At 42.2% G+C, this 16,260-nt stretch overlaps 1 protein-coding gene across 3 annotated transcripts; it reads right to left on the bottom strand.

The window, feature by feature from the left end:
* Window positions 1-3,111: 3,111 nt before the first annotated feature.
* SKA2 (spindle and kinetochore associated complex subunit 2) lies at window positions 3,112-16,087 on the bottom strand. 3 transcript variants are annotated; one of them, XM_062617153.1, is made up of 6 exons: window positions 15,939-16,083; window positions 8,615-8,704; window positions 7,675-7,851; window positions 6,101-6,250; window positions 4,737-4,776; window positions 3,112-3,272 (listed from the first exon to the last, which is right to left on the bottom strand). In XM_062617153.1, exons 1-6 carry the CDS (start codon window positions 15,969-15,971, stop codon window positions 3,262-3,264), a joined length of 501 nt encoding a protein of 166 aa, XP_062473137.1. In that variant the 5' UTR covers window positions 15,972-16,083; the 3' UTR covers window positions 3,112-3,261. The 3 variants fall into 3 exon arrangements, with proteins under 3 accessions (XP_062473137.1, XP_062473138.1, XP_062473139.1); XM_062617154.1 differs by having other exon boundaries at window positions 6,173-6,250; window positions 15,939-16,082; XM_062617155.1 differs by lacking the exon at window positions 8,615-8,704 and having other exon boundaries at window positions 15,939-16,087.
* Window positions 16,088-16,260: the final 173 nt, after the last annotated feature.

The following is a 16,260-nucleotide window of genomic DNA, read 5'->3' as shown; positions in this document are numbered from 1 at the left end:
GAACCCTGATGGCAATGCTGTCCATGGTAACTGTGAGTTTCGTCCTGTTTGCGGATTCTCCCACTTGAAAGCAAATAGTTTTCAGCTTTCCTCCTCTGCAGTGTACAAAAGAAAGCACCCTTTAAATCAAGCACTGTAAAGCACTGATGGTCCTCTCTTGATGCTGTGGAAAGCGTGTATGGATTTGCAGCTACAGGGTATATGTCTTTAACTATTTGATTTATAGCCCATAAATCCTGAACTAATCTATATTTACCTGAAGGTTTCCTTACTGGTAAAACCAGAGTATTATATTCTGACCCACACTCTTCTAGAATCCCAACCTTTAAGAATTTACCAATCAATTTCCCGATTCCTGGTCTAACCTCTGGCTTGATTGGATATCACTTGATTCTGTTTTTTCCCTGTTCTTTCAACTCTATTTTCACAGGTTGGGCTGTCTTTGGCTGACCAGGTGTGTCTGTACTTGACCATTGGTATAACAGCCTGATCTACTTCCTGTGGTATCTGTTCCTTAACTTTCTTCTGTTTCATCAGTATTTCCCCTGCCTTTGATTCTGGTACTTTTAAAAGAATCTCTCCTTTTTCGAACACTATTTGCACCTTTAATTTGGACAATAAATATCGCCCCAACAAAGGTATTGCAGTCTGGCTCATATAAAAATTAGTGTGCAAGTACCTTATTTCCAAATGTCAAGTCTAGGCTTGGCCTATTTTCTTGCTTCCCAATCGCTCCAATTCTACCGGCCATTTTATTTCCAGATTTCCCTTTGCAGGTGTTCAGAACAGAATATGTTGCACCTGTATCTACTAAAACTTCAACCTTATCATCTCCAGGCTTAATTATAACCAGAGGCTCAGCCGGGTTCCCCTCTGGGCTCTTCAGATGTCTGGCGTCATCATCTTTGCACCTTCTTGCCGACTTGTCTGTAGTTTAGGGCAGTCATTTTTCCAATGTCCCTTTTCCCTGCAACATCCATCCCTAGGGATGCATTAGGTTCTTGGTTCCAAAGTTTCTAAACCCTCCTGTTCCTCTGGCTCGCTCTCTTCCCTTTCCTACATTCCCTGTTAAAAGAGCTGTTAGTCTGCTCTCTCTACCTTTTCTTTTCTTTCTTTGCTCTTCTTCCTTTTCTTGATCATCCTAGAAGGCCACCAAGTTGGTCAGGCAGGATTTGCCCATAGTGAAGCCATGCCGGCTGTCACCAACCAGCTCGTTGTTTTTCACGTGCGTGCTTTCCAGGAGAATCTGCTCCAAGATTTTGCCAGGCACAGAGGTGAGACTGACTCGTCTGTAATTCCCCTTCTTGAAAATGGGGGTTATATTTCCCTTTTTCCAGTCATGGGGAACTTCACCTGACTGCCATGATTTCTCAAATATGATGGCCAGCGGCTTCGCAACTTCATTCGCCAGCTCCTTCAGGACCCGTGGGTGGATCTCATCAGGACCCACGGACTTGTGCACGTTCAGATTTTTAAGACGGTCTCGAACCAGTTCCTCTCCTACAGTGGGCACAAGGTCTTCATTCTCACAGTCCCTGCATCTGCCTTCCAAGACTTGGGTGGTCTGGTCAGAGCCTTTGCCCGTGAAGACCGAGGCAAAGAAGTCATTCAGAACCTCAGCCTTCTCCAAATCCTGTGTAGCCAGCTCTTCTGAGAGCTTCTGGAGAGGGCCCACATTGTCCTTTGTCTGTCTTTTGTTAGCTACGTACCTATAGAAGCCTTTCCTGTTATCTTTCACATCCCTTGCCAGATTTAATTCTAACTGGGCCTTAGCTTTCCTGATCTGGTCCCTAGCTTCCTGGGCAACATCCCTGTATTCTTCCCAGGCTGCCTGTCCTCACTTCCATCTTTTCTAAGGTTTTTATATCATATATAAGGATTTTTTATAATCAGTGAGCTGCAGTCCCTGGGGTCTCTCTTTTGGCAGCCTGGCCCCAGTCCCATCTGCTGCACTGCAGTGAGGAGCAGCCCTGTGGCTGCTAGAGCCGCCACTGCCCTGTGCAGGGCCTGGGCAGCCAGGGGCTCTGTGCCTCCCTCTCCTACCCCTGCCCTGGCAGCGGGGCTCAGTGGCACCTTGCTCAGTGCCACCTCCCCTCAGGTCCTGTCCTTCCCTGGGGTCACCCTGCTGAGTGGAGAGGGCTGCAGCCAAACCGGCAGCGCCGGGGCTGTGCTGCCGGCAGTGTACTGGGCAGCAGCAGGTCGCGCGGAGCTCTCTGCACAAGGCTGGCTGCAGCGTACCTGAATGACACACTGCAGGAGATCAGTGACGGTGAGTAGGGGCAGTGCCGTGTGTGACGGGGCTGGGGGCAGGGCACAGAGCCTGGGCAGCGTGCTGCCATGCCCTATCCTGCTCCAGGGAACGTCTTGGGGGCATTTGTTGCAATCCTGAGCAGCAGCTTCCAGGTGATCTGTTTGTCCCACCTGGCCAGGGGAAGGGATGGCTGGGGCTGGCATGGTCTGGAAGGGATGCCTGCAGGTCTCTGCACATCAGCAGGTTTCAGCTCTGCTCTCTTTCCTTCTGTTGCAGACCAACAGCTTTTGGAAGAAGACAACAAACTCCAGGTCTTGTCCCTGGCAGTTCAGACCATGCACATCCTCAGCTGTACAATGGTGTGGCCAAGATGGGCATCGTGGTTACGGGCGCTGTGCAGTTGGCTCTGGAAAGCCAGGCAGCAGTGAAGCTCTGCTTAAGAAAATGGCTGGTGGAAAATGTTGCCTAAATGCTTTCTTAGGTCCCCAGTAGGACAGATGCATAAAGCATTGTCACTGTCCCCCGTTCCTCCAAAGAAAGTCAAACCGAACAAGAGCAAGCAGGGAAGTCCCTGCCAACGCTCTGAAACACTCCGTCCTCAATACCATCACGAGTGCAGTTCTCGGCCCCTGGCTAGGCAGTCCTCCCAGCAGGAGCTGAGAAGCTGCTCACTGCCTCAGCCAAGGGCTGCAGCTGCAAACCTACCCTGGTAGAATGATAACACATCCTCAAGGGGTCTGGGAAGCAGCAGTGTCATGGCGTGACATGACCCAGTCCCTCATCTCTGGCATCTGCAACAAGGACAGAGACACCACAGCAATACTTCCTTGTTAGTAACCCAGGAGCAATTACTGAGATGCTTCTGTGTCAAATGAACATGGCCCAAGCCTTTATTCACACAACCAATTTAACATTTCCTTGTTTGTCAAGTTCCGCAATAGCCAGTTCTTTCAAGATTTGTATTCTTGAGTCAGTGGCTTTCATATTCATCTTGTTCATCTCCAAAACACTCAGTGCTCCTCTATAAGAGAAAAGCAATTATTTAGCAATACAGGGTATCAAACATCAGCTCTGGCAGAAAAAGGATGAAAAGAGCATTCTATTTCCTGAACTACTTTTGCAAGTACTCTGTAAATCTCAGTTTATTCACATTTTCTGTCCTACATCAAACTGAGAAGTCATTTGCTAATCCAACCCCTGGGCTAAAGACACAATTCCTGAGTTTAAATTTCCTTCATTTTAACATCACCCTGCAAGAAATCTGCAGCGCACATGCCAGAGAGGACTCGGGCTCAGAAGGTGGGAGGGGAAGTGCACAGGTGACTTAAATCAAATTATGAAGTTATAATATAGCCATGAGGGGTTAACTAAGCTGCTTTTGTTTAATTTGAAAGGGCTGAATTTCTTTACAGCTTATGAAATTCTTACTAACGGCTTTTAGTCTTATCTGTTCTTGTTTACAATGAAGTGGTTCAATAACTCCCTGTACAAAAATAACTCCCTGTACAAAAATAACTCCCTGTACAAATTGTTCAAGTCTGATAGTTTAACAGTACTTCTGATAGTTCTTGGTACAGTCAGAAGTATTTCCTCAATGGTTTGAGTTGTGATTCTAAAAATAGGGTTTCTTCAGAAATCAGACTTTCGTTGCTTTTTAAGAAACCCCTAAAATGGGTCTAAGGGCAGATTATTCAGCAAAAGGAAGGAGAAAAGGATGATACTCCCCCCAAACCATCACTGTACCTGCAGACTCAACAAAAAATCATGTATTTTGAGATTTGATGTGGAGTAACAAATTTGGTTTGCCAATGACTAGTTGGTTCTTCTGGTTTTTTTTTATTTGTTCCTTTTTAAAGCATTAGAAAAATTCAGTTCTATAGGAAGGGATGAGCTATCTCTGTAGTAACTGCTATTTCTGCAGTAAGACTGGTACACCCTTTCTTCCAGACCATAAACACAACAGTAACTACTTCAATCCCATCAAAAGCAAGGAAAACTCCCAGAGACATGGGAACTGTATGTGGAATGTAACTAAGGGGTCAGGTTTTTTATATTAAAGTCTAAATTCTTCATGTAAAAGCAGTAGCTACTAGTGCTTGAGAGTGAAAATGTTCAGTGAATTTACTGAACATCACAGGCTGTATGTTTCATAAATAACAGAGAAACTGTATGGAGGTCTCAACCTGTTCCTCCTTACGAGATTTGCCCCTCTGGTACTCAGGGTTAATACAGCTTTTATTTGTCAGCTGAAGTTATTTACAGTATCTGCCTTTTCCAAAGGTAAAACAGTTGAATTCATTACTCCCTGATTCTAGATGGTAACTTGGTATGTTTAAATAGTACAGAACTATAGGAGTTCAATATTAGAGATGGAGGTCTTTAGAGAGTGATATTATCATAAAGCTTACCTCCTGGGGCTGGGGTGTGGGGAGATTAGTCAAGGGGGGGGGAAAAACAACAGGAAGATTATTCCTTCAGCACTTACCTTCAGTTGAGGCAGTGCTTGTAGATCTTGAATAAGATGGCTAAAACCAAACAAGATAATATCATGATTGTTGGAATTTTGTTTAGAGATTATTTTTTACAAGTTCATTTCTGCAGAAGTAATTACATTTTACCACTGGATAAACAAGGATCTTGCAGCCACTGAAGTCAGCAGTAAAATCTTAGGCATTAAAGAAACCCTGCCTTCAAATAAAAGGTAAGCTTAAACCAGATACAGAAGGATTTATATGCAAGTCAGATGAGCCTCTTCAGCTTTCTCCTTTGCATTCCAGTATGGATCTAGCTGAAAGCCCGGCACATGCAGCAAAGGAAAAAGATGGCTTTCCTATTCTCAAGCAGCCTTCAGAGGCTGACAGCTCTGATGAGCTGAAGGTAGCTGTATCTAACTCCCCATAGCCAGAAATACAACACAGATGAAAAAATACCAGAGTCCCTTTGCGACATTTTGCCATTCTTTCTGCCTTTCAGAGAGCATCTTCAAAACATAATGATGACATAGGGACTCACATCAATTAAACAGGCCTCAATAGATGCAGAATACAGCTACATTTTGCACTGGTTTAAGACATCTGTATGTGTGCTTGAGCATTAAGTAGAAGACAGACATTGAGAGATTTTATCAACATAAGAGAAGATATTTACAAACAGATAGTGAATGAAGTTGTGAGATGCTGGACAGCTTTCCTGTCAGCCAACTGTGGCAATAAAGAGACAGAAAGCAAGGAATCCTGTGACAGAGGAGTAGTGGGCAGTGAAAAGACATGTAGAAAAAGATAAGGTTGATAAGATAATTATACTCTATTAACCTTCTTAAAATTTTGCTTTTAATAGGAGTCACAGACCAAACCTTTGCAGATAATTATATTAGAAGTTTGTGCTTTGAGTAGCTTTGGGAGAATATCTGATATTTTAACAAGCATTATTTTCTATCTATGTTCTGCTTCATTACAGTTAGAATATATTTATTGTTCCTCATATTCCAAAATGTATTTAGTATTTTACATGAAATTAGATTTCTCTACATTTTGATATATGTTGGTTTGAATTAATTAAATTCTTTACTCCCACCCAAAGGCTTCTTATATAACGCATTAACAGAACAATAGGATCAACAAGAGCAATCAACTACCTCTCTGAAAAGAAATGTAAACGTATTCCAGTTAAAAGGTAAGAGGAACAAAGTCTTCCATCAAAGCCAATTTTTTCTTTGTGGATAATTTAATTGTAACAAATAATAAAATTAATCAACATAGAATAAAAATGAAAAGGTTTGTTAGAAACTTTAGTCCCATTTCTGGAAAAGAAAAAAAAAGTCCATTCATTGGAGAGGCATTAATACAATACCCTTCCAACTTCAGATGAGCTACACTCAGGTTTAATGGTTTCTGGAATATAGACATGCTTTGGCCTCATTACCTCTTCCACTAGCAATTCAACAGTTTGGGAGGTTAACTGCAGTGCTGCAGCCTGTTCTTCTGCTGACAGGGGTAAGCACTAGGAAAAACAAACAAACACAGAGAACTCTGAAACTTTCAGTTCCTAGGGTGATAATATTTACAGAAGAACTCAATGTTTGTGTAGCCCTTTCCTTAAGGAAACTAACAGTAGATTCCTACTTGCCTTCAAATGAAACAAAATCTACAAGCAAAGTATTTCTGAAAAATCCAACCATAATATTCCTTTAACATCAGTACTATACATGATTCAACAGAAAGAAGAAAAATTATCCAGAAAGAACTAGTATTTCACTTAAAGACCTGAGTTTCTCCATCACAGTTTAATCCATCTTTGGTTTAGGATATATACAAAGTTCACGAAAATCTTTATCTAAAAAGTCTAAATAAAACTCAAGAGACAAAAAGTCTTCCACTTTAACAAAGTCCAAATATGAAATTATTCTTGGCAGCGTAACCTTGGAACCCAGGCAGAGAAAATATCTTTTCCTTTCTGTGGCATAACTACTGTCTTTTAAATCATTATAGAGTACATTTTATCTATAGAACTTACCAGTAACCTCTTGAGCTTTTGGCAGATTAAACACAACCTTGAGGTACTGTCATTAGAACATCTTAGCGAGAGCTGAGATCTGGGAATACATTTCAGTCACACCAGTTTTGTCTTTGCCACTAGACTATCAATTAGCTTTTTTGATCTAAATCCCCATATTTGTAAAGGGATGGAATTAATGCTTTCACAACCTCTTCGAACCTGTGATGAACCAGTGCCTGGAGACCACTTACACAAATGTTCTGTTTGTTACTGCCTTTTTTTTTAATAGGCATTATACTGAGAAAAACTTACTTTGTACTAGAAGCAGTTCCACTGCAGATGTTACAGTGTGTTGCCTTTAACTTACTTTAGACAGCACAAATGCATTTGCCACTTAAAAGCTTCTTTGCCTTTTGAAATTGTTTTCTCTGTCTCATTTCTTTAAGGTGGCTACTTAAAACTATGTCAGTATAGAACGGGGATGCAGCTGTGCACAGAGGCATGAGTTGCTTTGAAACTAATTCAAACGTGTGTCACACCATTATCATGGAATCATTCTGGCTGGAGAACACCGTTAAGGTCATCAAGTCCCAGTGTTAACCCAGGACTGCTAAATCCACCACAATATAAGCCAATGCCTTAACTGCAAAAGGTATTATAACAAAAAGTCTGAAGAATGATGGTATTACTTCACCTCCAAACTGCACACCAATAGCTTAACTGTCGAGTGATGAATCAGGCTTGTGTTTTATCAAAAAAAAGCTCCAGTCTTGCAAACATTTCTTCTGGTAAGCTTACTTTCTAAAAGCCTTCTAAGATTCTTCACATGTAACAGTTTCCAATGCAACTACTTATGTCTATGTAAGGGTTACACAGACACATGTTCATTTACATGAGTGAGACACAAGGGATTAAAATGAAAATACTACCTCAAGACCAGCATGTTGCTTTAACACCCGAACTATCTTCATTGTGTTCACTAGAGCAGCACAGATGCTCCTGATGGATTCTCTCTGCTCTGTGAAAACTTTTTTCATCTGCATAGACAACGTTTTGTAACGAGATTTCACCACTGCAATTTCTTCCAAGAGAGCAACTGGATTTTCCTATGTAGAAATTAAAAGTATATTTAAACTATGTAAGAAGATAAAATTAAGGTGGCCCATACAAATTAAAAATGTAGGCATTAGGCCGCTAAAATATAACATTAAATGACCCTTTACAATAAAAAGTGTAGCTGAGAGGATGTTTCATCTATACATTTAATCTTTCATAAGGAGAAATGATAGTGTTAATAAAACAGGATAACTCTGTGGTTCCACAACAAATACAGGAGGATGAGTTTACTGTGTTGGTGAATTTTAATGGTTTGTCTGGAATAAATCTGGGACTTCTAACTAAAAAGATTATTTTCCACTACATGTAACAACATACACTGAGACAAGGACTTACTTATCAAATCCTTTATAGGATGCCACTTATTTTCTTCCTATCATCTCTCCCTCAAATCTGAATTTAGTCATTGCTCATAAGGAAGATTATCTTTGATCTGAAAGCAAGGGTGTGTTTTAGCTCAGACTGGAATCTGTCTCTCAAATTTAGGTGTTAACTCTGCTACTCATTTCTCAAAGCAGAACATGGGAGAATTTCATGATACCAAGAAATCAAAGGGGTTTTGTTGGTTTCTGCACTGAATTCATATTAAGTCAGTTATCTTGATATACAAAACAGGAAAGATCTTATAACAAGAGCCTAACAACTAGATAAAAGAACAGCCACGTATATTTTAGGATTAAAGAAAATTACCCATTTATTACCAACTTCATACAAAATGCAATAAAATCTATAAATTTAGTCTGAAAATACTACCTCTGGCGCCAGATCATCAGGAAGACCTTTCAATATTTCAAACTCCAGTCTGTGTCGAATATAATCCAGGTCAGATTCTGCCTTCTGGAACTAAAATATTTCAGATCAGCCACAGTATGTTAAAAAACAAAAATTGCAGACAACCCCCAAATGTTTGCCTTTCCAGTATTTCAGGAAAGCAGAAGCCAGATGCCTCTGTTTTAAAGGCTTGTGCACTATACAAGTAAGTTTCTATTCCTCCAATCCATTCCATTAGCTAATGTCTGCCAATTATACTGACACACTTCTAGCTTAAAAAATAGAAAGCAATAAACTTTCAGGCTTGACAAAACCTCTCACATGTAAGAATTAGATGTGCACACACGCACTTCTATGAATTTTACCCTCTTTCTAACCTAAATGTCCCAATTGTTCTCTTGGCTTCAGTACCTTTTTTCTGCAGCTCCCCAAAACACATGAAAACATTTCCACCTCCTCCTAATTTACATGCCTTTGCAATGCCAAATGTCTCAGGATGAAGTTTTTAGGTACTAGACCAAAGGGCCAAGTTCTATCAATAGAAAGAATTTGATCTTCATTGAATGCAGGAGGTGTTTGATTTTTTTTTTTCCCTCCTGAGATATTAACATATTTTCCATCCTTTTTTAGAGCTTTGTCTTGGCTAGTTGCTTTTCTTTCCAAACCCTAAAAGTCCTGTTAGCAAAACTGCAATACTCAGTTACTTAGCAGAGATTATGTACATGTGTTCAGGATCCAAGCATATCAACAGAGATATTATTAATTATACCAGGAATGCATTCTCTCAGATGATTATAATACATTTCATTATTGCCCAATAAATTAGATTGACAAATAGATAATAAAATTGATAACATCACATGTCTTTCCATGGGATAAACAAGCCACCAGAGAATTATCTAATCGCCTTGTAAAACAGTCTGCTGATAGCATTATTGCTTAATTAATTTTAGTCTGCAGTTTTAATATTAAGGACTTCTGCTTTAAAGAAAGGCAGTTTTCCCAGTTCACAAACAACTCATGAATTTTTAGCATCACAATTTAGTGATTGTACAATCACAGAAGAGACACTGATGAAAGCAAGTTAAAAACAGTTGTAATTTACTTCACTCAGTTTTCACTAGTTATCTTGCGGTTAACCCTGAAGTCATCATTACAACTCTCTTAAGGATCACAGTAGGGCTGTATTTATTGAGCGTATCCCAAAGTACTGACTGGCAGAGCTGTAGAGGCAGCTAAAGTGCCAAGTTTCAGTAGTGTTTGGATGTAGCCTCTAGTCAGACCAAAAGGATGTTTATGTTTTAAACATCAGCCTTTGGATCCACCTTCAGGAACTGCCACTAATACCTTTGAGAATCTGGAACTTGAGATAGCCTGAAGGAATAGTGCTCGATCCAAGGTACTGTACAAGTAAAACCCCCTTTCTGATGTAGTGAAAAATGTATGATTTTCCCTGAACACATGCACCTTCAGTACATTGTCAAATAATAGTTTAAGAAAAGGCAAATAAATCTAGTAAAGACCCTGAGTACCTCTAACTGAAAGGGAAAGCTGTCCCTGCTATGCCCATAACTTACCATCTGCCTAACAGAATTCCTTCCCATCTATGCCCCCAAACCCAGTTATGATAAAATGCAAGAATAAAACACTTTTTATTACACTATGTATTTTTAAAGAGTCATGAGGGATTTTTTTCCTAACTGCTCAATCATTTATGTTCTCCTCCACTAGCAAACATTTTTAGGTTTTCATTTCTAGAGGCAGGTACCCCCAAAAGATAATATTTTGCTTTTCTCCAACTTCTCCATTTGATTATTCTTTGGAAAAGCAGTTAATTATTTTAGGCGAAAGCAGACAATGAAGATGGGCGCCTTTCAAATTTATCCGTAAGATTCTATTCCTGAAATGCTCAGTGTTGGTAATTTGAGATTTACAGAAAGACAGTAAGGCACTAATATCCTGCTACTACGATTCAAGGCACTGAAAATGGAATGTGAAGCTGAATGCTTATCCACCACATGGCTGTAATTTTAACATTTGTGCTTAATGGAAACACTAACACAGTTCAGTATCACTGCTTTCTCCCAAAAGTATATTCTAAAAGAAACAATATTTATTAACAGCAATTTCAAAATATGCTTAAAAGGACTGCCACATGCAGTTTTAGGGAACATACCCCTGCAAAAACATCACCTTAATGTTGTAGGGTAGGACCATTCCTATGATGAGTACTGTACAGCAATCACACAGAAAATGCAGGTTTTGAAATGTAAATTTGTAATTTACTCACAGGCTTAGGAAAAAAAGTGTCAGAAACCGTGAGGTGAGACTCTGCTTTCAGATGCTTTGACAATACTATTGCACTGCTAGCTGTGAAGTACAGTAGTGCAATAAAGTCAGAGCATTCGTTAGCAGCAAGAATTCTGTACGAGTCATCAGTAGACTCAAAATATGTACCTGAAAAAACAGGTTGAGTCAGATAGTGGTTTCTGTGGATCAGGGAGAATTGGATAAGGTTAATGTTCACCAAATACTAAGACACACAAAAACTCACATATTTCAGGGCATTATTCATAATCCCCCTCATGCCACTGACCAACAGGAGGGGAAAACTACCCAACAGATCTATCAGAAACTCCATTTCAAACCGTTTGGTGCTCTTTTAACTGGAAACTACAATTCTCATTTTATTTATTAGATCTGTCTCACAGAAAACAAAGATTCTAAACTGCTCTCAGACAGATGTTATTAAACGGCATTAGAGGGAACACTTTCTGGATACCAGAGTTTATTCTTTGCATTTGCAAGTGTTGAATCACTTTAAAATGCACAGACACACACTCATTTCCCAACACTGTGGATGTACTTTACCACTGAGGCTACCAGATGGATGTCAGAGCACCATCGGGGGGGGGTGGGGGTGGGGGGTGGTGTGTGTTCATAAATCTCAATAAAGGTGTTTCTTTTTAACCAAACAATAACTTTACATAAAAAGTTGGAGAACTCTTAGGGTTTTGAGGTGCAAAGACTGTTAACAACAAAGTGCAAAAAAGCAGTGGGATGGAGCAGAGAGAGAGATGGATGGTTGCTGATGCACATAGAGCAACAACTTGCGCCAACTCCACACCTGTAACATTTCTCCAGAAAACACCACAGGAAATAAGAATGCTACACAGTGTTCTTTCCTCTTTGTAGGGCACTTACTTCCAAGGAAAAACACACACAGGAATGATGGTATTTGTAATTAAAAGACCAGTTAATGCTTCCCCTTGGCAAATAACTAGAAGACAATGAGTGCAAAAACAAAACAAAAGAAAACAAAACAAAAACCTGGCAATCCCATTCTACAGTTGTTTTGAGCCCCACCTTCTGGACTCAGACAGTGGCTTCTGACTTCTAACTATAATAATAGTAATAATGAGTAACGTAGATAGCATTGCTGGCCAATGCCCTTTTAACATTGCACTGCTTTTTGTGCATGATCACTAGTAGTACAACATAAAAAGGGCACTGGACAGACACCACTCGAAGAAAAAAGTAGGTCCACTATACCAAAACCACAGGGACAGAAAGTAACTGAGTTGCTCTGAATGAAGCACTCCCAGCTCATCTGACGCTTTATCCATTTGCTGTCACGTTTTACTAAATGGGTGTCCACAAAATTTCTCTCAGTGCAGACTGCCAAAGTGCATACTGGAAGTCACCAGCTCAGGGTATGAAGTCCTGAGCATTAAAGGTTAATGGAATGCTTGTACACAAGGATACATTTGTCAGCAGTAACTGCCATCTACTGTATTTTCAGGGGAGGCCTGACTGTGTCTGTTGAAGCTGTTGGAAAGGTCTCCAATCTCAGCTGCCTTCAAGGAACACTTGTGCAGCACAGTCTCCGGTGCCTAAGTCCCAGTATTCTTAGTTAAAGTGTTAATAAGTCAGCTTTACAATATTTTGCATAATGAAACTCTGTAGACATCATGGTTCATTCCACTCTGGTTATTGTACTTTGAGGAACAGTCTCAAATAACCATTGATTACCTGGTGTTTTCATATACATTGTTCTTTTTAAGCTCCTACACATTATTTTATCCCTAAACTGAACAAAAAGACTAAACCAAAGACTAAAAGAAAGCTTCCCATGACATGCATGTCAAAACCTCCAGGGAAATAAGAAGTGCTATTTTATCACACTTCTGTGGAGATAGCTGACTTTCACAGGAAATCCAGGAAGAGGAAACAATAAGCAGAAGGAAAAGCAAGCGACACAAAGCTGTGATGTGAGACATAGCTGCCAATGTACATATTCTGATTAAGTTAAACAATGACGAAGGGGAATATTACACTTTGGGATGAGGTTTGTATATAGGAAATTAGTAAGTGAAACTGTTTGAGATGTATTTAAGGAAACACACTTTTTTTGAAAACAAACCAAACTAAACCAGATGCAGACACAACTGCCTTGTGCCACCCGCAGTTTCAGTGGAAGAAGGCAGCCAGGGATACCATCTTCCACCATCTGAATGAAGAATTAACACAATAATCAAACAGAAAAATATCAGACTAACGGAGTGAAATCAAAATCAATTTTTTTTTCAAATGGATTACCCACAGATCTGGGGTAGTCAGAAGAGGGTGAAAGACCAAGCTGTAGTCTCCACGCTTTTGGAAATCGCTGTGTGCCATCTGTGTGGATAATAGACCCAAACAAGCTCTCCACCTTGAAGTAATCTGTGCAATAATCATATTGGTCTACTCATAAAGTAGATCATTAAGACAATGTCCCACTACAGTCTTCTTCCACTATTATATATAAAAAACCCTGCTAACTTTATGTGGGCACAAATACCTCCCTGACTATTTACATGACCTAAAATGAGAATTGCTTGAAAGTAAGACTTTCAATAACACACATAAATAAACTATAATGTTAAATAAATAAATACCAACATCTACCTAGGTATCTCTAAATAGATTTCTAAATTATTCTTGCTAAACTAGGCTTTTAAATAAATAATACTAATAAAAGATATGGGGAGATCGAGTTTACACTATGGGCAAGGCTGAGGTTTTGAATTTGAAATCAGAATAACTTCAGAGCTCTGACAGGAATACAGTATGTCCCTGAATTAAAATACTGTCTATTATTACCACTCTACATACTCAGTGTGATGACTGCAGCTGAGTAGCCAAAGAGGAAGAAAAATAACCCCCACCTCCTCAAAAGCATGGCTTCTTAAAGCAAAAGCAAGACAAGACACACCACCTTGTTTTTAAGGTGCGGTAAAACTGAGAATTAGGCAGGACAGTTTGAAATCTCTGCTCTTTCAAATAATGCAGGTATTCTGGTGTTTATTCAATTGTTACTTTTTATTTCTTAACAGAAATAGAATCACAGAATAATTTAGGTTGGAAAAGACCTTTAAGATCATTGTGTCTTATGTTGCAGAGATGTGCAGGTCACCCTGTGAGTGACAAAGGCAGAACTAGCTCATGTTTAGACAACTTTCAGCCAATTGCTTCTTTGCAGACAACAAACACTTCCCTGGCTCCCAACTGAGCTTTAATACTCACACTGTGCTGGAGAAGTGACACTAAACTAAGTATGTTTAAACACAGGAGCACTGAGCTGCACAGCAGTTTTGTGTATTAAGGTCTAGTGCCCATTAGGTTAAGGGATAATGTGGATGTAAGATATTCCCCGCCGTGTTTTCCCAGCATTCCTCCTATTATTTTCTCTTGAATAGTCTGCTTTGGTTACGTTACTGTGTACAGGTAACAATTAGGAATCTATTAACCTCATTTTGACTTACTTCTTAATGAGAATGTGAAACCAAGACTGCCAGAGGATAAAAGAAAAAAACAATACAAAAATCTCTATTGTGCTGTTTGTGTTTGTATTTAATAATGCACCTTTTTCTCCATGAGGACACTTGTAGTTTATCAATTAAGTCTATCAATTAATTAAACTTATCAACTACCTAACACTGCTGCTACTACAAATGACAAAACTTTTGTTAAGTTTTCAAGCAAAAACAAAAGGAGCACCATAGTTTGGAGAACTATGGCAGTACCAGCATTTTAATTTATATAGGGTTTAGGATCAGAAAATACCTTATCAGTTAAGGACTGGATGCATAAAACATCCCTGAAGCTTTTTAACTAAAACAAGAGTGTAAACTAATTACATTACACGGAAGGAAAAACGAAGATCAGGATTTGGAGGAGGCCACAAGGAACTTAGCTGTTTGAAGGGACGGCTTTCCAGTGCCTCCCAACATGCGAAAGCACAGCAGAGTTTGTGGGGCTTTTTTACTATTATTATTTCGCTTGTCCATGAGCGGCACAGGCAGAAACGCGGTTATTACACCACGCAGCTCAGTCTTGCCCCCAGGGGCTGGCTCCGAGGAAGCTGAGCGCTGGAGCCGCCCTCTCCCCGGGACCGTCCGCGGCCCACTCCCCACACGCCCCTCTCCTCAGGGTGCCGCAGCGCCCACCCGCGGCGCGGCCATGGGGGAGGCTCCCCGGCTCCGCTCCTGCCGCCGGCCCCGCGGACCTGCCCTGCTCTACCTGCCCCGTCCTCCAGGGCGGAGGTAGAAGTGGAGCCCCAGGCAGCACCGCCCCCGGCGGGCAGCTATCCCGGCGGTAAGCCATCCCCCCGCCCCGCTTCCCCCCCCCCAACCGGGTGCGAATGAAACAGCCCAGAGGCCTCTCCTCCCCCGACACCCCCGCAGGGAAAATGGTCCAGCCCAGGTGAGAGCTCCACCCTCACCCCCCGCTGAGACAAAATGGATTCGTCCGGCAGCGCTCAGCTCCACACCGCCCCCCCCACCCCGCCGCGACGGGGAAATGAAGCAAACGGGACCGGACCGAACCGGACCGAACCGGCCGGCGGTAAACGCGCCCGGGACTGCGCGGAACCCGCCCCGCTCCAGGTGAGCGGGAAATGGCCAGGCCCTGCCCCCGCGCCGAGGGGGTGAATGGAGCGGCACAATCAAGCCCCGCCCCGCTCGGGGAGGGCCGGGGTGGGGGTGGGGGTGGCGGTGGTGAGCAGAATGGACCGGCCCGGCCGAACTTGCCCGACCCGAGCGGCGGGCGCCCCGTCGAGGGCGGCGCGGGCTCCGCTCAGGCCCGGATGGGGCGCGGGCGCGGCTGGGGGCAGAGCGGAGAGCGGCCGCACTGCCCTCGTGCCTCCGGCCGCGCCCGCGCTCCGCTTTCCCCCCTCCATCAGGCGGCAGCCCGGTGCCTTCCGAGGCGCTCCCGCCGCCGGCCCCCGGCCCGGCCGCCCGTCATCCCGGCCGCCGCCCGCACTCACCATGGTCTCGAGCCTGGTAACCGCCGTCTCCATGTTGAATAGTTGACATTCCTCAGGCGGCGGCGGGGAGATCCCCACCCCCCGCTCCTCAGGGTGGGAGAGCCGGCGGCCCCCATTGGGCAGCTGTCACTCGCCGCTCGTCTGTCATTGGCTAGCCGCTGGCAGAACGCTCTCGCCATTGGGTCGGGAGGAATGTAAACCCTCTCCGAGGTACGGGGGAGCTCATTGGTTGGTAGAAAAACTTCAGCTACTGATTGGCTAGGTGGGGGAGCACCGCGAGCCGTTATTGGTCCAGAATGAAATGTAGCAGCGGATGGCTGGA

This window comes from Pezoporus occidentalis, unplaced genomic scaffold, assembly GCF_034315485.1.
Source record: "Pezoporus occidentalis ecotype Australia unplaced genomic scaffold, CSIRO_AGI_Poc_V1 ctg192, whole genome shotgun sequence".
In the NCBI taxonomy this organism is placed as follows: Eukaryota; Metazoa; Chordata; class Aves; order Psittaciformes; family Psittacidae; genus Pezoporus; species Pezoporus occidentalis.
Note: the sequence above shows the minus strand (reverse complement) of the source record. Positions and strands in the feature narration are given on the sequence as shown.

Excerpts from the sequence above, each read along its gene's own strand:
- SKA2 (XM_062617153.1), bottom strand. The coding sequence starts at position 15,971 with ATGGAGACGGCGGTTACCAGGCTCGAGACCATG. Across the intron at positions 7,852-8,614 it reads CTGATGATCTGGCGCCAGAG|GAAAATCCAGTTGCTCTCTT; the intron begins GTAGTATTTTCA and ends ATTTCTACATAG. Across the intron at positions 4,777-6,100 it reads GCTCATCTGAAGTTGGAAGG|CCATCTTATTCAAGATCTAC; the intron begins GTATTGTATTAA and ends GTTTGGTTTTAG.